We start from the raw sequence: 22,961 nt of genomic DNA, 5'->3' as shown, positions 1-22,961 counted from the left end.
GCTGCAGGAAAATCTGTGACTGCATTTCAGTCACATGTGAATGTGCCCTAATGTGGGATGGTTGGCAAGTCTCTTCCTCATTCTTTTCTCCTATGCATAGACACAATCCTGTAAATTACACTGTATAGGGCAGTCTGATTGTGAGCCAAAACTAGAAGTGGAGTGTATGGAGAGATGAGGTGTAATGGAAAGATTTGCTCCTGTTCTGTGTTTGTGACCAGTACCTGGTTTTAGCTCACAATCACTGATGGAAATCACTGCATTGTGAACTAGGGCTTAGACCTTGTTTCAACCTCCTGCACCATTGGGCAGTTTTGTATCGATCACTTCCAGAAATTCGCCTTGTGTGTATTGTAGAGCAGTGTTTCCCAACCAGGGTGCCTCCAGCTGTTGCAAAACTACAACTCCCAGCATGTCCGCACAGCCAAAGGCTGTCCCGGCATGCTGGGAGTTGTAGTTTTGCAACAGCTGGAGGCACACTGGTTGGGAAACACTGTTGTAGAGGACAGAAGGGAAAGTATAACGTGGGCCGAGTAGGTGAACCTGAGCGAGCAACCACTTGGATGGGAGAGAATTCTGATCTTGCTGGTGTAACCCCTTACATGTCCTGGTCAGTAGCGATCACAGCATCTAAACTTTTATTTTGTAAAACAATAGCAAATACTATATAAAGTTAGTATATTCCTAAATGCGCTGACCTAAAAAATTCCATCCCACAAATGTATTAAAACATTTTTATATATATATAAGATACAAAATGTTAAATGATGCCATTAAAATTTGCAACTGGTCCGGCAAAAAATATGCCCTTGTATAGCTATGTGGACAGATAAATAAAAGTTATGACAAGGCGGTGAGGAAAAAAAAAAGGGCAACTAAAATTAGCTGCGATCTCTTTGAGATTATTTGTCAAGGATGACAGTGCTGCCCGAATGGTTTCCTTTTTGCATGACTGCTTCTGTATGGGATTAGTCAGTGAGCCCCCACTACGCAGAGGTACAGATTACATTTTGTGCGGAATGTTACTGTGTAAGTAACTTTAAATATAATACAATTATTTCATGTTTCCAGCATCCACCAAAAAATGTAATTCCCCCAAGCATTCACGAACCAATGAAAGAGCGGGAAGTCTTTCCTTACGGAGAGCAGTTGACAATGGGGACAGCAGTCATCGTGCCAAAGGAGAATGCCAAGCTCCATCTGAAGGTATGAATACATTTTCCCATTTGCACACTGATGCTAATGCTTTTAATGTAAATGAAGTGTACAGAATACACGCAAGGGTTGTCATTTAGCTGCTTTAAGCACTGTGCAGCGCTTCAAGGAGTAGATCTAGAAGTTTAATATGAACTGCACATTCCCTTGAAACCCATTTGATGCGTAATCTGTAGGTAGATTTGACTTCCATAAAGTGTTGACAATGATAGATATGGCAGGTCTTACACAAAGCAGTTCAGTCATCCACATGTTTGCTGATGTAAGCATACCTGAGAAAATTATGCTTTATTTATGCAAGCACTGTATCCTAATGAAGATAGAGTCCAGTGGGAGTTGATTCCAGTGCCTAGGCTGATCAGTGGAATCCCCTCTCTTCCATTCTTTATTAATGTCTCCTGCATTATCACATGTCCTTTCCAGAAGATGTCAATCAAGAGGAGAGCAGTTGCCTCCAAGAAGCCAGGGTTTTTCACTGAATAAAGACTGCCCAGCGGACACTTTAGGCTTATTTAGCATATGGTTCATTTATGAAAAAAACATTTTCTCATAAGTCATCTCCCTAAAAGATAAGATGCCTTTATTGTCACTATACAATACAATGTAATTCATTGTATTGTACAGTGACAATAAAGGCATCTTATCTTATCTTAAACATGAGGATATTAGAAGTGCTTTTCCCAAGACCTGTTTAGAGTGGTTATAGGGATCTGTGCAGAGTTGGCATCATATTTGCCAACTCATTACTATGAAATCGTAAAAAATATTGTACATTCCAGTACACTAATATAAAGTTGATGTGTTTTCAGCTTGTGGCACTAGCGCCAAAAACAGCAGCAGACATGGATCACCAAGATCTCTAGGTAATGGAAGTCCTGAGATACCATCCAGCTCTAAGGCAGAAGATAGACAGCCTGACCTCCTCAGTGCCGAAATCCAAGCCATGTGCCTGGAGAAGTCTAGAAAAATTGTTACATTGGGGTAGGTCAGCCAATGTATGGGTTGTCTGTTTAGGTGGTTCATTTGGGATTTTCAGTTGGATTTTCACAGGGATACTTGAGAAGATTCTATGTTTGGAAATTTTGAACATGGACAAAAAATTACTTGTTGTCACTTCTGCCCATCGCCAAGAACAAAAGAGACCTTACTGACGACAGTCAGCAATGAGCTACAATAATAGTGGCACACAAAGTGCCACCTAAATAGTGACACATAAAAGCAGATCATTTAATCTGAGTAATCCGTCATCAGATTCCACAGGACAAACTGCAGACATTATTAAAGCGATCACTTGGTCCTAATGAAGCTGATGAAAATCCATGTAAAATGGCCTTAAAGGGAACCTGTCATCAACTTTATGCTGACCTCACTGAGGGCAGCATAAAGTAGTGACAGAAATGATGATTTCAGCGGTGTCACTCATCAGCTAAAAGTCGGTGGTTGCTGAGAACGAGCATCATAATCATTGCAGCCCGGGCCTTGAAAAGAGTCAAATCTACTTGAGACGAGTCCTGGTTATTTGTAATCTACTGCACTCTCACCCATCAGCTGATTGGCAGTTCTCTCCTAGACAGAAAGGAAGAAAACTAGGTAGAAGACTGTCATCAGCAGGAGAGCAGGAATTTATGAATAACCAGGACACTTCTCAGGTGGCCATGACTCTTTTCCAGGCCCAGTCTGCAATGATTGATGTTGATTCTCGGCTACCACTTACTTTTAACTTATAAATGATAGACAGCAGAAATACACTCCCCTGTATATACTTTATGCTGCCATTAGTATGGGCAGCATAAAGTTGATCACAGGTTCCCTTTAAAATCCATTTAGAAATTTCAGCTCCTGATTTTAAAGCAATCGTTATATTCAATCCTGCTCCAACTGTGAGATCTGGTGACAGACCCTGTTTAAAGGAGTTCTCCAGGATTTACATATTAATGACCTATCCGAAGGATAGGTCCTCAAAATGAGTTTGACCCTTGCTGATCAGCTGTAGGGCGGATGCACAGCATGTGGACCATGAGACGTCAAATTTTTTTGGTCACGTGACCTTGGTGCATCTCAACCCCATTCAGGTGAATGAGGCTTAACTGCAGTATGAAGAACAGCCGCTATACAATGGACGGCGCTGTGCTTGGCAAGCTTCGATGAGGCCATGGCACTCGCCTCAAACAGTTGTTTGGGAGTCAGACCTCTGCCGATCTTATATTGGTGACCTATGCTGAGGATAGGTCATCAATATGTTAATCTTGGAGAAGCCCTTTAAATTCTAATTGACTTTCAAAATGCTAATTTTTTTTTCCCTACTTGTTGCAAATATCACTAAACAAGAGAGTATATATCACAAAGGTGGGCCAAAATGAACCCCTTGTTGCTGATTCCTGGTAACACACCCTACCTGCCCAGAACAGGAGAGCCGACAGCTTGTAGAAGAGAAAGGATGGTATGAACCTTTGTGCTGTTTCAACCTCTAAAATTGCTTTTTATTTTGGAGACAAGCAGCCCATAACAACTGGGTTTAGGACGAGTTTGTGGTTGACCCCTTTTATGTATGGATTAAGTCACTAAAAGTATCCATACATATTAGATGAATGTCAGCTGAACCTTCAAATATTGGCAAATGTCTATAGTGGTGTCCTAACTCTTCCTGGTGGCAGATGTTGGGGAGGACTTCAGCATTGCCTCATTCTTCTGTTCTCAACGGAGATAAGCCATCGCCAGAGTTGTCCGCTGATCTAAATGTGTATTGGGGGGTGGGAAGGGGTCAGGAGGAATAGGTATCAATTGAACAAGCATTAGCCCACCTGCTGTCTCGAGTGTATAGTCAACTTGTTGAGAAATGATCTTCTCATAATGTACTTCAGCTTTATATTATGTGAATTACAAATTAAATCCATATCTTCTTACAAAGATCAAATTCAAAAGGATGGAGTGTAAAGGATACTGTACAGCCTGGAAGCTTAGACAGTGATCAAGATGCAGGTGAAATTAACCCTATGATTTCAGAAGGAGTTTCATCGTATCCAGATGAAGGTAAAATATGTTTGTCTCCCTATCTCGTTTTGCAGATTATGTTCACATGTCCCATTTTTAGCTTGGTTATTTTTATATGCTTTGTATTTCTACAGGAAATATCATACTAGGTGGGTACCAGGGGTGAGATGGTCATTGACCCTACAGGGAAATTTCCTGGTGGGCAGATGCCCAGGGGGCCACCTGAGCCCTGCTCTCGGCTGCCAGCCAGGTTCCTAACAATCTGATGTGCTCAGCATTAATTAATGCTAGGAGAACCAGGTACATTTGTTCCTGCCCGGTCGCCTCTGGTACCCTCCGGAATTCAAGTATATTGTTGTCCTCAGGAAGGTGATCTAGTTGGATGCTATGGTGTGGGTGGCAGTATTTTGTTCTGCACTGTGATATTTGGTTCTGCACTATGGTATTGCTGACCCTGACTACTTTTGTTGTCCCTGCCTACTTCTGTTTCCCCTGCCTTCTGTTCACTTTGGATTTGCTTAACCCCGGGCCTGTTTTCACCTTCCTGCCCACGCCATTTTTTGAAAATCTAACGTGTGACTTTGTGGTAATAACTTTAAAACACTTTTACTTATACAGGCCATTCCGAGATTGTTTTCTCGTCACATATCGTACTTCATGACACTGGTGAAATGGAGTAAAAAGATTGTTTTCTCGTCACATATCGTACTTCATGACACTGGTGAAATGGAGTAAAAAAAAAAAGGGTTTTTTTTATTTATAAAAAAATACAAAATTTACCAAAGATTTGGAAAAATTTCCAAATTTCAATTTCTCTACTTTTATAATAGATAGTAATACCTCCAAAAATAGTAATTACTTTACATCCCCCATATGTCTACTTTGTTTGGATAATTTTGAAAATGACATTTTATATTTTCGGGACGTTAGAAGGCTTAGAAGTTTAGAAGCAAATCTTAACAACATTTTTAACAATTTCCAAAACCCAAATTTTTCAGGATCAGTTCAGTTATGAAGTCACTTTCTGGGGCTTACATATTAGAAACCACCCATAAATCACCCCATTTTAGAAACTACACCCCTCAAGGTATTCAAAACTGATTTTACTAACTTTGTTAACCTTTTAGGTGTTTCACAAAAGTGAATGGCAAATGGAGATGAAATTTCAGAATTTCACTTTTTTGGCAGATTTTTCATTTTAATCCATTTGTTCCAGTAGCAAAGCAAGGGTTAACAGCCAAACAAAACTCAAAATCTATTACCCTGAATCTGGGGTTTACAGAAATACCCCATGTGCGCTCAAAAACTGATGTATGGGCGCACAGCAGGCTTCATAGTGGCAGGAGCATCTTTTGGAGAGCGGATTTAGCTGGAATGGTAATTGGGAGCTATGTCGCATGTGAAGACACTCTGAGGTGGCCCTACAGTGGAAACCCCCAAAAAGTGACCCCATTCTGGAAACTACACCCCTCAAGGAATATTTCAAGGTGTGTAGTGAGCACTTTGACCCATCGGGCGTTTCACAGAATTAGGAAACGCTTGGCTGTGAAAATGAAAAATTGCAGTTTTTTTCATAAAAAGTTGCTTTACACCCACATTTTTCACTTTCACAAGGAGTAACAGGACAAAATGCACCCCACATTTTGTTCCCCATTTCCCTCCGAATACGCCAACACCCAATTTGTGCTCATAAAATGATGTATGGGTGCATGGTAGGGTCCAAAAGGGAAGTAGCGCCATAGGGCTTTTGGAGGACAGATTTTGCCAGATCGGCTTTTGGGAACTATGTTGCATATAAAGACACCCTGAGGTACCCCTAGAGTGGAAATCCCCAATAAGTTACCCCATTCTGGAAACTACACCCTTCAATTAATATTTCAAGGTCTGTAGTGAGCACTTAGACCCATCTGGCGTTTCACAGAATTAGAAAATGCTTGGCTGTGAAAATGAAAAATAAATTGTTTTTCCATAAAAAGTTGCTTTACACCCACATTTTCACTTTCATAAGGGGTAATAGGACAAAAAGCACCCCAAATTTTGTTCCCCATTCCCCCCGAAATACGCCAACACCCAATGTGTGCTCATAAAATGATGTATGGGTGCATGGCAGGGTTCTAGAGTCAAACAGCTAAATATGGATTTTGCTGACCTGAATTGGCAGACATGGATTTTAGCTGCCATGTCACATTTAAAAATTTTCCAGAGGTCCCCAGAAATGAAAAATCCCCAAAAGTGACCCCATTTCGGAAAGAGCACCCCCGTACGAACATTTTAAGTGGTGGAAAGGGTACTTTTTACCAAACAGGCGTCTCACAGAAAAGATTATGTAGTGGTTGTTGGAAAGTGGGTATGCAAGTGAGGTGGACTAAATCAGAGATATGGAAATATTACAGGGAGCATAAAGGGTGAAATAAAAAATCCATGGATGAGTGGTAGGTTCGGAAGCATTCTTTCATGCAGAGGCCAGGTTTATCAGGGCAGGTGTCCTTTCGTATTCCCCTTTTGTAACAAACCCAACATCTTTTTTGGGTCTTCCCCTCTTTGCTGTTTGTGGGACTTCACCAGGGAAATGTTGTCCTGGTACAACACGGGCACCCTGACCTCCTGAAGTACTCGGGCCCTCCGCTTCCTGACTTTGGGGAAATTAGGGCCTTGATTACCGCCTCTTGGAACTGAAGGAAAGTTCCTGTGTGGCGGCCTGCAGTTCTATGTAAAATCTATGCATTGTAAATTGCCATCTGTACAATGTATACGGCAAGCTTTTTGTACCACACCTTAGTTTTACGCATGGCAGTGTAGGGCTTCACAACTTGATCAGACAGATTAACCCCTCCCTCGTGCCTGTTGTAATCAAGGATGCAGTCAGGTAGGGGTGGGCGATATGGCCTAAAATCTATATTGCGATATAATTTTAAGCATGTGCGATATGCGATATATATTGCGATATATTGTTTTCTATATTGGGGGGGGGGTGTTTAAATTTTATTTATTTTTTACTTTTTATTTATTAACTATTGGCCTCCTTAAGGGCTAGAACCCTTGTCATATTCACCCTAATAGAGCTCTATAGAGGACTTTACACTCTCCCTGCTGCCCTGTGCATAGTGCACACAACAGCAGGGAGCTGACCATGGCGGCAGCCTCTGATCTGCCCCCCTTCCCCAGCCTCTGATCTGCCCCCCTTCCCCAGCCTCTGATCTGCCCCCCTTCCCCAGCCTCTGAACTGCCCCCCTTCCCCAGCCTCTGAACTGCCCCCCTTCCCCAGCCTCTGAACTGCCCCCCTTCCCCAGCCTCTGAACTGCCCCCCTTCCCCAGCCTCTGAACTGCCCCCCTTCCCCAGCCTCTGAACTGCCCCCCTTCCCCAGCCTCTGAACTGCCCCCCTTCCCCAGCCTCTGAACTGCCCCCCTTCCCCAGCCTCTGAACTGCCCCCCTTCCCCAGCCTCTGATCTTCTCCCCAGCCTCTGATCTTCTCCCCAGCCTCTGATCTTCTCCCCAGCCTCTGATCTTCTCCCCAGCCTCTGATCTTCTCCCCAGCCTCTGATCTTCTCCCCAGCCTCTGATCTTCTCCCCAGCCTCTGATCTTCTCCCCAGCCTCTGATCTTCTCCCCAGCCTCTGATCTTCTCCCCAGCCTCTGATCTTCTCCCCAGCCTCTGATCTTCTCCCCAGCCTCTGATCTGCCCCCCTTCCCCAGCCTCTGATCTGCCCCCCTTCCCCAGCCTCTGATCTGCCCCCCTTCCCCAGCCTCTGATCTGCCCCCCTTCCCCAGCCTCTGATCTGCCCCCCTTCCCCAGCCTCTGATCTGCCCCCCTTCCCCAGCCTCTGATCTGCCCCCCTTCCCCAGCCTCTGATCTTTTCCCCAGCCTCTGATCTGCCCCCCTTCCCCAGCCTCTGATCTTTTCCCCAGCCTCTGATCTTTTCCCCAGCCTCTGATCTTTTCCCCAGCCTCTGATCTTTTCCCCAGCCTCTGATCTGCCCCCCAGCCTCTGATCTGCCCCCCAGCCTCTGATCTGCCCCCCAGCCTCTGATCTGCCCCCCAGCCTCTGATCTGCCCCCCAGCCTCTGATCTGCCCCCCAGCCTCTGATCTGCCCCCCAGCCTCTGATCTGCCCCCCAGCCTCTGATCTGCCCCCCTTCCCCAGCCTCTGATCTGCCCCCCTTCCCCAGCCTCTGATCTGCCCCCCTTCCCCAGCCTCTGATCTGCCCCCCTTCCCCAGCCTCTGATCTGCCCCCCTTCCCCAGCCTCTGATCTGCCCCCCTTCCCCAGCCTCTGATCTGCCCCCTCTGGTAACGCAAACCCCCCCTCCCCAGTATTAATCATTGGTGGCAGTGGCCACAGGGTCCCCCTCCTCCCCCCCATCATTGGTGGCAGTTTGCAGTTCCGATCGGAGCCCCAGCAGTGTAATGCTGGGGCTCCGATCGGTTACCATGGCAGCCAGGAGTCACGCTGCTGAAGTCCTGGCTGCCATGGTATGTTAGTGAGCAGAGAGCAGCGCATTATACTCACGTGCGCTGTGGCCGCCGGTCGCTCCTTCTTCTCATAGGTCTGTGCGGCGCATTGCTAATGCTGTAAGCATTAGCTATCCGCCGCACAGACAGAAGAAGGAGCGACCGGCAGCCACAGCGCACGTGAGTATAATGCGCTGCTCTCTGCTCACTAACATACCATGACAGCCAGGACTTCAGCAGCGTGACTCCTGGCTGCCATGGTAACCGATCGGAGCCCCAGCATTACACTGCTGGGGCTCCGATCGGAACTGCAAACTGCCACCAATGATGGGGGGGAGGAGGGGGACCCTGAGGGATATGGCCGGCACATTCATTGGTAGTGCAGTGGCCACAGTCCCTCCCCTCCTCCTCCTACTCTGTCCTCATTGGTGTTCAGCGGCAGCCGCGCACAGTGGGGAGGGAGAGACTCCCTCCTCCCCCCTCCTCCTCCCTCCACTGTGTCGGCCAGCTCAGAACATGGTGCGCGCGATCATATCGCGGTCCGGCGATATGGCGAAAATCCATATCGTGGCCCAAATTCATATCGCATATCGCCTATATCGCCTATACCGCCCACCCCTACAGTCAGGCTTGTTGACAGGGGTAGTGGTACCTCGCACTTGGGCAGGAGAACTGGTGTTTTTGTGAATGGTGGTCAGTACAAGGACATCCCTCTTGTCCTTGTACTTAACAGCCAGCATGTTCTCATGGAGGAGAGCCCTACTGTCACCTTTTTGGAGTAGTTGCCCTACCAGGGATCTAGGGAGCCGTCTCTGATTTTCTCGCACTGTGCCACAAGCCACAGTACCTCAGGCTTTTAGGGACATGAATAGGGGTATGCTGGTGTAATAGTTATCTACATAGAGGTGATAACCATCATCTAGAAGTGGGTGCAGTAGGTCCCACTCAATCTTGCCGGTAACTCCTAGGACGGGGGGGCCATTCAGCGGGTTGTATCTGGGAATCGTTCCCCTCATAAACCCGGAACCTGTAGGTGTACCCAGAGGTACTCTCGCACAGCTTGTACATTTTTATTCCGTACCGTGCCCGCTTGCTGGGCAGGTACTGGCGAAATTTAACCCTTCCTTTAAAATGTACAAGGGACTAGTCTATGCTAATTTATTTTGCTGGGGTGAACACTTCTGTAAATTTTGAGTTGAGGTGCCCCAGAAGGGGTCTTATTTTGAATAGACTGTCAAAATGTAGGTCATTTAGGGGGGGGGGGGGGGGGGCACTGTGCATTGTGCATTATCATTGTAATGTAGGAATTTCAAAATGGATTCAAATCTTGAGCGGGACATGGCCATATTGTAAATTGGAGTGTGGTACAAGACATCTGAACTCCAATATTGTCTCATTTCAGTTTTATTTTTTTTACAAGGCCCATATGCAGCAACAGCCCCCACAACTTCATAATGTCTGCTGCATTTAAAGGGGTCCAACCTAGGGGTCTAGCATATGAGGATGTTGGGTTTTGAGAAATAAACTGCTGGGCGTACAAATTTGTTTGGGCCACAATCAAATTTATGAGATCGTCGGAGAAATAGATTCAGAAAAAATGTATTTCTGTGAAGCCTGTGCAGTCAATCTGGATTCAAGAGTTTCCCACAAACTCTGGAATTTGGGGCACATAATCCTCAGGCGGTGTGGACCAGAGGGGATCATTGGGGGGGGGAGCAGGGGTGGGGGGGAGTCTCCTTGAGGGTCCCTCATCACCGGATGATGATGGAGTTGAGGAATGTGGCATCCTCTTCTCCCTCACTTGCAGACTCTGTTTCAGAGGCAAGGATGGCGTATACCTCTTCAGCGGAGTACATTCTCTGGGATGAATTGGACATTTTTATTTTTATTGGTGTATGTAAAGTGAAAAGTGTCAGGGGGGTGTATGTAGTGATTTAACACGTGAGGGGGCTTGTAATGAATTAATTAAAATAAAATTTATGATAAAGAAGAAAAGAGAAAAAGATAAGTGAAAGATAATTTACTAAATAGTGCAATGTTTTATATTTCTTTCACCAGCCATTGGGTGACAATCGTTTTAATTTTCTACCCACAAGGAATTTTATTCCCATTTTCCAGTACAAGATATATTTATTAATGACACCATTTCATTTATCATAACTTGTCTTGCAAAAAATAAGCCCTCATATATGGGAACAGAAAATATAAAAAGCTATGGGTTACTGAGTAAAGCCTTATTCACACGTCTGTATTTGGTCAGTGATTTCCATCAGTGATTTTGAGCCAAAACCAGGTGTGGAGCTACTCAGAGACAAGGTATAAGGGAAAGATCTGCAGCTGTTCTGTGTTTAGAGCTGCACCTGGTTTTGGCTCAAAATCACTGATGGAATCACTGACCAAACACTGACGTGTGAACAAGGCTTAAGCTTGGTGATTCACATCATGCCAGCTGCCATATTTCTTTTAAAGCCCCAACTGCAGGTATATTCTGTTTATAGAAAGTCATCCCCTATCCACAGGATCTTACCACTGAGACCCCCATCAATCACAAAAACAGAGGCCTTGTACCTTGTTGATCCCCCAGCACTCCCATAGAAATTAATAGAGCAGTGGCGCACTTTTTCGACTAGCTGCTCCATCCATTTCAGGGGGGCTCCACAGAGTATGGGGCCCTCGTTCTTGTGATCGGTGGGGGTCCCAGCGATAGGGCCCCCACTGATCTGATAGTTATCCCTATCTATAACCAGAATACCCCTTGAACCTGCAGTTGGGGCTTTAAAATAAATATGGTAGCTGGCATGATGTGATTCACCAAGCTTACTCATTCACTAGGCATTTTTGAACAATTGCTAACTGCTTGTATTGTTTGCTGACTGTTTCGGCTCCAGAAGTCTTGTTTTTTGTAAGTGATCTCTAATAAGTGTGTTTGATTTATTTCTTGCTCAATCACGGTATTCTTCCACCCCTGCACTCATTTAAATTTCAATGACTGATGCCTTGTAGTACAGAACTTCTATTAAGGTGCCAGCATCCAACCCTATCTGCAGCATGTGAAAAGTGTGTGGGAGTTGGCATTTAGAGAAGGTCTTTCAGTGACATGGTATAAGAGAGGGTTTTTTCACGCTTAGTCACTGCTGCGTGATGTGCTCTACAGTACCATTTAGTCTCATTTACAAGATTACCAGATTAACATCTTCACTGCCAGGACTAGTAATGCCTTCTATCTATTAGACACTCATCATGTGCATTTCTTTATTGTAGAAAGTGTTATGGTCGGGTTCTGTATTTTAATCCTGCTTTATGTTTTTTGTTTTTTTCCCCCTTTCCATCAGCTGGTTTATGCTCCAAGCATGTTCTTCACATTTTGCCAGGAATGAGTAGTGACAGCGACATTGAGTGTGACACTGAAAATGAAGAGCAGGAAGAGAGTATAACCTGTGGCAGTTTTAATGACCCTTTCGCAGCACAGCCTTCTGGTGACGGTGAGTTCCCTCCGTCTTGTGACTATATACAGATTTCCCCTCCATTTAGGTTGTTCCATGGTATATGTCCACCCCTGCAGATTCTGCACCCGGCTAGTGCTATTACCACTCGGGGTATTACCGGGGGTTACCTTCTTGCTTTATACATTTTATAATTCTCGACAGTCGCCTAAGGAATAAGTGTATTGAAGTGTACAATATTGTGAAGGCTCTCCATGCCACCTTGTGCTTATGTTGTGTACTGCAGGTTATTTTTTTGTATTGGATTATTCAGTTTTAGCTTTCACTTGACTTCATTATACTATTTTATCTGTACAACAGTATTTCTGTCTTGTAGCAGTCAATGGTATTCTCCACTTTTAATAATTACACCCAGCCCATCACCGCGTTATAAGAACAATAACTAATGGAATAAGGGCGTCAGAATTTATAGCTTTCTTGTGTCTGTCTTTTTATTACCGTCTTTGTTTCATGCTGTTCTGGAAATGAGCTGACACCATCTTTCTGCTGATGCTGATTTAGAACATTGGAAACCAGATTATCATTGACGTGGCTCTGTCTAATTAAATCACTCTTAACTTGTTTTTATATAAAAAACATACACTGAGCATAACACCACACTTTTGGTTTTGCTCCCATTTTGCATGAGCTGAACTCAAAGATCTGAAACATTTTCTACATACACAAAAGACCCATTACTCTCAAATACTGTTCACAAATCTGTGTTAATGAGCACTTCTCCTTTGCCGATATAATCCACCTCACAGGTGTGGCATATCAACATGCTGATTAGACAGCATGAGTATTGCACAGGTGTGCCTTAGACTACCCACAATAAAAGACCACTCTGAAATGTGCACAGTTTAGGGGGGGGGGGGGGGGGTCAGAAAACCAGTCAGTATCTGGTGTTGCCACCATTTGCCTCACGCAGTGCAACACATCTCCGTCGCATAGAGTTCCAGTGGCCTGAGGAAGCGCGAAACGCACAGTATCTGCCTGTTATCTTGAACAATTATTCTGTGTTTGATGACCACAACCACTGCAACTTATCACGATTGATCTGGCTGTCCTTAATGGGGTTTTGACACTTCAGCAATTAGCATTTATTATGCAGAGAAAGTTTCCATGGTTACGACCACCCTGCAGTCCAGCAGGATGGCTGTGCTTGTACACTATAGAAAAAACTACCACCTTACGTGAGCTCCGACGGTACCGGCCAACAGAGAGGCTGGCATTTTTTCTTATAGTGCACAAACACGACCACCAGTGATGGATTGCAGGGTGGTCGTAACCATGGAAAGGAGCAGTGTATAATGTTATGGAAAAATGTATCCAGCCAGCAAAGGAGACAATATGGACAATGACAATACATTAGTAAGTGCCTTGTATTAACTTTTCTTCTCAATTCTCTTTTTATTAAAACAAATATAATGGTGGTACGATATAATCTCAGAGTACATAGAACAGGGTTAATAAGCAAACGGCTCATCATACCATATTAATTACAGGTACATCAAACGATTTGGAGTGAATTGGATAAAGGAGGAGGGGGTAGGTATGGGTAATGGAGAGTTATTAGGCGAACGTGAGAAGTTTCTTGTGTCGAGTGAGTCGAGGTCAATTGGGAATGAGACTTGTCTCTACTAGCTTGTTGAGAGCAGATGCCATTAAGTGGTAAGTTGACCAGTCCTCCCAGATCTTTTGAAATTTTTGTGTGTGTTCTAGACTCCCATCCAGAAAGCTCCTATATATGGTTTACTTTGTGTAACCACTGGAGATATGGAAGGTGAGGTCTGTTGATTCCAATATTGAGGTATCAGCGACTTCGCTGCAGTGGTCAGAATGTGGAAGAGCCTTCGTTTAGTGTGGGGAATGTCATTCAGTCTAATGTTTAGCAGTACAGAAATTGGCGCTGGGATTTTGTCTAGTGCGCATATGCGCTTTGTCAGTTCCAGTTTCTCAGACCAGAAAGGCTGAATCACCGGGCAACTCCCCACATGTGTAGGTATGTACCCAGTGAGTGGAGGCATCTCCAGCAGTTGTCCAAACTGAGGCAGTTCATTTGTTTAAGCCGGGTTGGAGTGAGATACCACCTGGTAACTAACTTGAACGAATTTTCTTAAAGGCGTGTGCACCGGGATAAACCGTGCGAGTGACGATATAGTTGTTTTATTTCGGGTTCCGTCCATGTGGTGTCAAAATCTTTACTCCACTCTGAGACATACCGTCTGTCGCATGGGTATTTGGGTTTGGGAGGGGCTCTTGAGGCTATACATTTTTCAAACTGGGTCAATTCTCTCTGGAAGTAAGGGATGGTCAATTAGGGAACTATTATAGATCGGATGTGAGCTTTTTATAAAGAGTGTGGGGAGGTGTGGGTTAATGGGTCTTCTGTATTTTCTGTATCCAATAATGAGCAGCTCAAGATGGGTTTTCGCTCCGAGTCTCTGAGACCGATGTCTGAGTATTTTGTGAGATATAATTCTGAGAGATCTGCTAGGGCTAAGATTTTCCATGTATGACTGTCAAATTCTCAATGGTGCCTGGGTGATGGAGTTTTGCGTTAGTTGACTAGGCATTTATTTCTTCCTTCGCCAGAGAAGGGATCTCAATGGGCTGTTCGCTAATTGTTCTTCAATTGGGACCCAAAGCTTGCTATTATCTGTTCTAGTCCATTGTATCAGTCTGGACAAATGCACTGCTTCATAGTATAGTCTCCAATCATGTAATGCCATACCACCTCTTGTTTTACGTTGAGTGAGCAGTGCACTGTTTAAATGGGGTCTTTTGTCGCGCCATAAGAAATTATTTATAAGTTTCTTCATTGTGGTGAAGAATGAGTTTGGGAGTGGAATTGGCAATGTCTGAAATAGATATAGTAATTTTGGAAGTAGTATCGCTTTGATAAGATTCTTACGTCCCATTCAAGACCGGAAAGGGAGAGACCATGACTCTAGTATTGATTGGAATGTTCGGGGAATAGGGACATAGTTAAGAGTGTATAAATCCTTCCAAACCGGGCTAATCTGAAGGCCGAGATATGCAATGTGCATTGACGGCCATTGAAAGGGGTATCGAGATTGTAAGATGCTTCTTGCTTCTCCACTGATATTTATCCCTATAGCCTCTGATTTGGTAGCATTTATTTTTAAGTTAGAAATAAGGCCATAATTATGTAGGAGCGTCTGTCTGTTAGGATTCATTATAATCACCAGAATGTCATCTGCATAAGCTGCTGCACTATGTACAAAACGACCATCGTCGTATCCTCTGTCTGGGTGCTTCCTAATTGATAAATGTAATAGAGATGCAACGAATAGGACAGGGGCTTCCCTGTCTAGTCCCATTACATATCCTGAACGGGACAGAGACCAATTAATGCGTAGTCTGGCAGTGGGGCAGGAGTACATCACGAAGATGGCTTCTATGAAAGTTGGCTGGAAACCAAAATGGCTTAGTACCTGCTTTATGTAGGTGCAGTCCACCCTGTCAAAGGCCTTCTCTGCATCAGTCCCCAACAGCACCAACTGAGATTTTTTACGTGTCGCGTTTTGTAGTAAGGATAACTCTCATGGTGCTGTCTTTCCCTTCTCTACCCTCCACAAATCCCACCTGTTCAGGAGAGATTAAGGAGGGAATCAGAGGTTTTAATCTGTTTGCCAGTAAACTGGCGTAAAGCTTCAAATCTGTGTTTAGCAGTAATATAGGTCTGTAACTACCACATTGTGTAGGGTCTTTTCCTTCTTTATGGATTAAAGTGATGTAAGCTTCTAAGGCTTGTCGAGATATGGTGGCCCCCGATAAAAATGCGTTACATGTATCCGTCAGTTGTGGTAGCAGGACAGAGGAGAAAGCTTCATAGTACAAGCTAGGAAGGCCACCAGGGCCTGGAGCCTTGCTTTTTTGGCTTTTTCGCAGGGCGGACTGGACCTCTTCCCGGGTGAATGGTTTAAGTAGTTCTGTATGGGATGAGGGTGTAAGTGTGGGTAAGGTAATTTGTGATAGGAATTTTGTGATGGAGAGGGATCTGTCCTGCGAGTCTTTTTTCCCTGTTCTTGAGAGTTTAGTTGATACAGAGAAGAGTAGCAATCGATAAATTCTCCTTCGATTTTTGCCGGGTCTATAGTAATGTCGCCTGTTTTTGTATTGATTTCTGAAATCTGTGTACGGGGCTTTCGTCCTTATCGCAATGTGCATAAAATGAATGTTTTACTGACATGTAGACTTTTGCGGAATTCTTGTTTAGTAAGTCACGCAATTGCAGATGTGCTGATGTGAGTTGTTGGAGATGAGCATATGCCATTGATTGTTTGTGTGTTTCTTCCAGCCTTCCGATCTCTAGTTTTAGGCTTTTTATTTGAAAATCTTATTTTTTTGTGGAATGTGCCCGCTGAGATGAATTCCCCTCTAATTGTAGCTTTATGGGCTTCCCAGACCAACAGAGTGGAGACTTTTGTGTTTAAGTTCTGTTTGAAGAAGAGGTCAAGGCGGTCCAGTATTTTAGAGCGAACTGAAGGTATGGAGAGCAGAGTCTCGTTTAGGCGCCAAGATGATTTGGTGGGCGTGTGTGAGAAGGGTCAGGATCAGTTCCAAGGGGGAGTGATCCGAGTGATGGGAGTTATGTGGTGCGGAGTATAACTTATAGTCCCCATCAGTGGGAAATTAGTGATTTCTTTATATGTTTGAGGGTTTTGTAGGAGAGAGAGGACTTCCCTGAGGTGTTATCTAACAGAGGGTCAAGGGCCACATTAAAATCCCCCCTAACAACCAGCTCCCCTGCCTTAAGGCTATCTAATAGAGTTAGGGTGGTGTGGATCCAGGAGGCTTGATGCGTATTTGGGGCATAAATATTTGCTAAGGTGACCAATATTCCATCTGGTCTCCCTGTAAGGATAAGTGTCCTGCTGTCCGGGTCTGTGTGTCAATGAGGTCGAAGGAAACATGTTTGGCCAAGGCGATTGATACCCCTTTGGAGTTTTTGGTGGGAGTGTGTGAGTGGAACCACTTATTAAAATAGTGTTGTATTAACTTTCTCTACATGATAAATGGATGCAGACAGCACACATATAACATTCATGTGCTTTAAAAAAAAATTGGGGAGGCCCCATAGAAATGAATGGGTCTGCATTTGATTCATAAAAAATGCTAATCGAAAATACGCTCATGTGCATGAGGTCTAAGTGTGTATACATATGTGCAAAGCTGTCAGTCACTGATAGTTGAGCAGGGACGGTCCTAAAGGGCTGTCTCAGTTCAGCAAGTGGCATTTATCATGTAGAGAAAGTTAATACAAGGCACTTATTAATGTATTGTGATTGTCCATATTGCTTCCTTTGCTGGCTAGATTCATTTTTCCATCACATTATACACTGCTCGTTTCCATGGTTACAACCACCCTGTAATTCATTAGTGGTGGTCGTGCATGCACACTATAAGAAACAATGCCAACCTCTCTGGTGGCCGGGACCCTGGGAGCTCACGTAAGGTGGTACTTTTTTCTGTAGTGTACAAGCACAGCCATGTTGCTGGACTGCAAGGTGGTCGTAACCATGGAAACTCTCTCTGCATAATAAATGCTATTTGCTGAAGTGTCAAAACCCCTTTAAGTTCACTTTTTAGTTTTAGTGAACAAAAAGGTTTAAAAAAATTGTCTGCCATGGTTCTATTTTGCTAAAGGATAACCTGACATGTTGGGGGGGCATTGTCAGTGGGATTCCAGAGATGGCATCAAGCTTATAGGCTTTTATTGCATGAAATCCCCTCTAAAGTCCTATTATGACAACTTATTCCCCCTATCATGAGACCGGGGAGCCTGTGTTCCCTGTTTGAATGCAGCAATAGACATGCATGTGTGTCACCCGATCTATTCAACTCTCCTAGACTGGCGATTGCCATGTACAAGTGCAACCCCATAGATGGAGCGTCGGCACACATGCATGTTCACCACTTCATTCAAGCACAAGAGCACGGGCTCCCACTCTTATGATTGTCAGCGGTCGCATTGGTCAGACTTCTCACCGATCAGAAACGTATCCCTATGCTGTAGGTTGTCGTAATAGGACAACTGCTTTACGCTTTAGTAGACCATTTATGAGCACCGGTATCAATGGATAATGGATAAAATATCTGAATAATTGTCAGTACGTTTTACTGATATCATTCCCTATCTTTTGTACAATTTGCTGTGCCATTCTTCTGAAGGATCCTTTTTTTTTTTCACTGTGTAGATCAATCCTGTCCTTTTCCAGATGAGAACAATATAAGCTCAGAAGACCTTCATTTTGCTGCTGGAGACAACGGTGGAAGGTAACACATTTATTTCAGTCCATCCTTTCTTCTTTTATGGCAGCTCTATACAGTAGCCATGAACTAAGCATATTATGAGCTTGCATTTGAAACTTTCACTGCATTAATATTATTTGTTCGAGTATATTTACTCTCACCCTATTGTAAAAAGTATGGGTGTGATCAGAAGAGCATTTTATTTAGTACAGAGAGCAAGGTGACAAGATGGGGCTTAGTGACAGCATGGTGTCTGGCCTTGGTGTACAGTCAATGAAGTTACATTTAATCAAATGTAGATCAGAACAGTGCTGATCCCCATAGAAGCCAAGCAAGACAGTATAGATTCTGCAAGTGACAGGCATCACTTTTCTTAGTATGATTCTTGAGGTAAGGAGACGGCCATTGAGAAATGGAGCGATCCTTATTATAGTGGGTGATGGACTATATAGACATCTTGTTTAATTACATCCATACGTTATGGCACAAATGGAAATAGCATTGAGAAAAATGCAAGAATGTGTTCATCTCCTGTAGAACCTTATACTTGATGCAACCATTCCTTCAAGTGGTAGGGAAAGTATGAGAAGTGCGTGGGTAGGAATGTATGTCCACTATGAATACTGAAATGAATGCTAATGATAGTTGTGAAGTGTGCTCTATCATAGTTGTATTAAGCCTTTTTCATATGGTTTTATTTTTTTTTTGCCTAGGTAATCTGTGAGAACGTTAAGACATCTCCAACTGAGCTGAAGACCACAAAACACTAGGAAATTTAAGACTTCATCCAATCTAGGGGGCATGTTCACTGCTGTAACATATTTATAGAACCAAGGATGCTACTCAACACTACACACAAGTCCTTAATCAAAAGTTGTCACGGGCAGTAAATATGCAGGATTAGTCCAGTGCATCCGGCATGGAAATCATTATGTACAATTGGAATGTAAATCATTCCATGCTTTCACAGTATGCACCAGGGAAGAAACACTTGATGGTTGTCTCTTCTTTGGAAGTCCTAGGTGGCTCATGTATGAAAATTACATCTTGTAAAAAGCATTTATGCTTGATCTCCAGGCAGATAGTGGTTTGCTAGACTTGGCTGACAGAAGCTATACCACGCTGGGACTGTCCATAGCTTTTGTGAGGACAGCACAGTAGATCTATATTAGGTCATAGCCAAGGACACATTCTCGCGTTCTTAGAGATGTTTAATAATTGAGATAAAAATCCATGACAAACATTGTCTTTCCGGTCCAGCACTGCACTAATCCTAAAGAAAGCTCAATTCTTTCTCATTTGCATGGCTGCCAAAGGAGTGTGATCTGTATAATATTTAAAAAAAAATTGCCATTTTTAGGTTCTGTGTCTCTAGAAATACTAAGGGCAATAGCGAACGGCTTCTCCCTTTTAAGAAAAACTGTAATGTTATCAAGACATTCTTAGTAGATAGGTGCTAGAAGACAACCAGCAATAAATACACTTGCAGCTTGATTTACAGTATTTATTTAGCTAAGTATATTCAACCCTTCAGGTCCACACTTGTTAAATCTCCTTGACCTGCAGTGCAACTATGTGCCTTCACGTGTAAGCAAAGAAATCGTAATAAGGAAGACCTTCTGATTGGGAGAGGTAGAAAGATCTTGTAAACCAGTCTCCATAGTACATAGCAGGCTCCCTTCTATGGATTAAACGGAGTACACGATTTGCTCAGTTTGTGATATATATTTAATGCACTGATTTGGTCTCTGAGCACAGATTTCAGGAGCCTTGTCTACAATGGCACACTTGTTTGACTGTGTTTTTAATGTAGAGATCTTGTAATCAGTTGGAACATTTAGACATCTCCAACTGAGCTGAAGGCCACAAAGTGCTAGATACCTTCTCCATTATGTAAATGCATATTTACTTCCCTGAAGCTGGTATCAGCTCTGAGACCACGTTACTGCAAATGTATCACAAGCTTAGAGCACCTATTCCTCTTGGTCACAGGAGTATTCCTGACGTTTATGGTTTCTGTGACTGCTTAGACAACCCCCAACTGATCACAAGGACAGGGTTTTGTTGTCGCCCTTGCTCACTGTAGCAGGACAGAGGAGACGTTAGTGGTGAACTCTCCATTATAGTCTATGGGCAAGTCTTTTCCCCCTGCTACTGACTTGTAATAAGGAAAACAGGGTACAAGACCTCTGTTGTTGTGATCTGTAGAGGTTACCACCTTAACTCTATCCATACAAACCTGAAGAATCCCTTTAAGACTCCAAGCTATATTCAGCTCCCATTAGGATGAATATATAATATACTGTATATATAAACCTATTGACCGTTTCTCCCTGTTGCAGTGTATTCATTTACTATATGAAGGGTTAATGTTGTCAGTACTGCCGCCTGTAGACAAGCTGTTGTCAGGGTGTCACATGGTACAAATTAGTCATTAAAAGGGTTCTGCAGTTTGTTTAAACTGATGATATATCCTCTGGATGGATCATCAGCATCTGATCGGCGGGGGTCCGACACCCGGGACCCCTGCCAATCAGCTGTTTGTGAAGGCAGCGGCACTGGCAGTAGTGCCGCGGCCTTCTCGCTGTTTACCGGAGGCCCAGTAACGTCACGACTAGTATCAATGGCCTAGACAGGGCTAAGCTCCATTCAAGTGAACATGGCTTAGCCCAGGCCAGTGATACTAGTCGTGACGTCACTGGGCCTGCGGTAAACAGCGAGAAGGCTGCAGCGCTACTGCCAGCGCCACTGCCTTCTTAAACAGCTGATTGGCAGGGGGCCCGGGTGTCGGACCCCCGACGATCAGATGCTGATGATCTATCCAGAGGATAGATCATCAATTTAAAAAAACTGCAGAACCCCTTTAAACATAATTCATTGCTGTATACCGGTGTGATTCACCTGCAACATCCAAGAAAAGGAAAAATGTCCATTTCCAGGATATGACTCACTAGATGAGACATTGTACAGCTCTTATTGTATAGTAACTATTATCCTGTTACCATTCCATTTCACAGGCCACCAACCATCGAGGCTTCCAGTGCAGTTACCCATAGTGCATAGACTACTTTAGGTTTATGTAGAGAGCACCTTTAAATTTATTGTCCCACTCCAAGGGTAAGAATATGTGTCGCCGGTAGGTTAGATACTGATCCCTCTGGACACATTCCTCCTGGATGCTAAATTATTTATTTCACGTTTTTATAGCTTTTTTCTTTTTTTTCTCAGAAAATATTAAGCAACATAGTAAAAGACATAACTGTGTCAGTGGTGATATTCTTCAGTATGATCTTAAGTGGTTTTACATTTAACATGCTAAAAGGCTATAGAGAAGTTTATTCCTTGCTGAACAAGTGAGCAATGACCTTGCCAAACCCGTCGCTGCTGTTTGTAGCATCCGAGCTGCTGTTTGCATTGTTGTTATTGCCTGAAATATGGTACTTCTGTAACTAAATATGATGTGTAGTCTCGTCCACTGTCCTTTTATTTGTGTGTCTGTTTTTTTTAAATCTGTTTTATTTTGAACCGAATGAAACTTTTTGTTGCACTTTGTTAATAAAATGGAACCTCTAAGTTTGCCTTTGTAAATGTCACTTGCTAGTAAAGTTTCAAAAGCAATTTTTGCTTATATGTAAGGAAACAACCATATCAAATGAAAAAAAGGTGATCTGGAAACCTATAAGGCCATGTCGCCAACGTGGCAGCCATCTTGGATACCGCTATCTTGGATTTAGCTTCAGTTTTTCAAATGGTAAAGTAGGTGTGTGACGCATCAAACTGCTAGAAAAACCAGAAAACAATGGTGAGCTTCATGTTACCGTAACTTTATTCGTTCTCAATAGAGATGAGCGAATTTCATGTTAAGACTGAATGCCTTTAGAGTAGGGATGCAGAGGCATTCCGTCATAATAGAAGTCTATGGCCTGCATAACGGGTCCGTCCCATTTCCGTTATGCAGGAGAGGACTCCCCTACATAACGGAAACGGGACGGATCCATTTTGCAGCCCATAGACTTCTAAAGGCATTCCGCTATGCATTCCGTCATAGAATTGCGTTATGGTCCGTGGTAACGGAATCAATTATGCAATTCTGCTTTTACCACCAAATGAAGCGTGAACAAATTTCACTCATCTATAGTTCTCATGTTAAAACTGTTTTTCTTCTGTACAGACGATATGGGAGATGGTGTTATCCCAAGCAGAAAGTATTGAGATCCTCATTGTTCACAGTAAACGATCACATCTCATCACCGATTTCAAACAGGCCACAAATTACCCTCAGTGCAGCTGTCTAACTTGTTGCCAAAAAAAGATTATATTGCCAGTAAACTGTTGCCTTCTTATGCAATCACACAAAGGCTCATTCACAGGAAATTAGAGTGGTCTCAACACATTCTGCTTGGGATAACGCCATCCATCACATCGCCCATACAGAATTGAAATTAGTTTTGACATGAAAATGTATAAAGTTAAATTAAGATAAAGCACATCATTGTTTTTCAGGTGAAATTCTCTACCGATCTTGGCTGGGGCGGTCAGGATAA

General features: G+C 43.5%; 1 protein-coding gene across 3 annotated transcripts in view; it reads left to right on the top strand.

Moving 5' to 3' along the window:
• The window catches only part of TRIM37 (tripartite motif containing 37), a 105,719-nt gene extending 85,808 nt beyond the window's left edge, over positions 1-19,911 (top strand). For all 3 annotated transcript variants that reach the window (XM_044284924.1, XM_044284923.1, XM_044284925.1), the window contains 6 exons: positions 1,072-1,206; positions 2,025-2,196; positions 4,124-4,245; positions 11,986-12,135; positions 18,363-18,441; positions 19,131-19,911. In XM_044284924.1, the coding sequence (XP_044140859.1) occupies positions 1,072-1,206; positions 2,025-2,196; positions 4,124-4,245; positions 11,986-12,135; positions 18,363-18,441; positions 19,131-19,134 (662 nt within the window). In that variant the 3' untranslated portion in view covers positions 19,135-19,911. The remainder of the gene's footprint in view (positions 1-1,071; positions 1,207-2,024; positions 2,197-4,123; positions 4,246-11,985; positions 12,136-18,362; positions 18,442-19,130) is intronic.
• The last annotated feature ends 3,050 nt before the right edge of the window (positions 19,912-22,961 follow it).

Source organism: Bufo gargarizans, chromosome 3 (assembly GCF_014858855.1).
Source record: "Bufo gargarizans isolate SCDJY-AF-19 chromosome 3, ASM1485885v1, whole genome shotgun sequence".
In the NCBI taxonomy this organism is placed as follows: Eukaryota; Metazoa; Chordata; class Amphibia; order Anura; family Bufonidae; genus Bufo; species Bufo gargarizans.
Note: the sequence above shows the minus strand (reverse complement) of the source record. Positions and strands in the feature narration are given on the sequence as shown.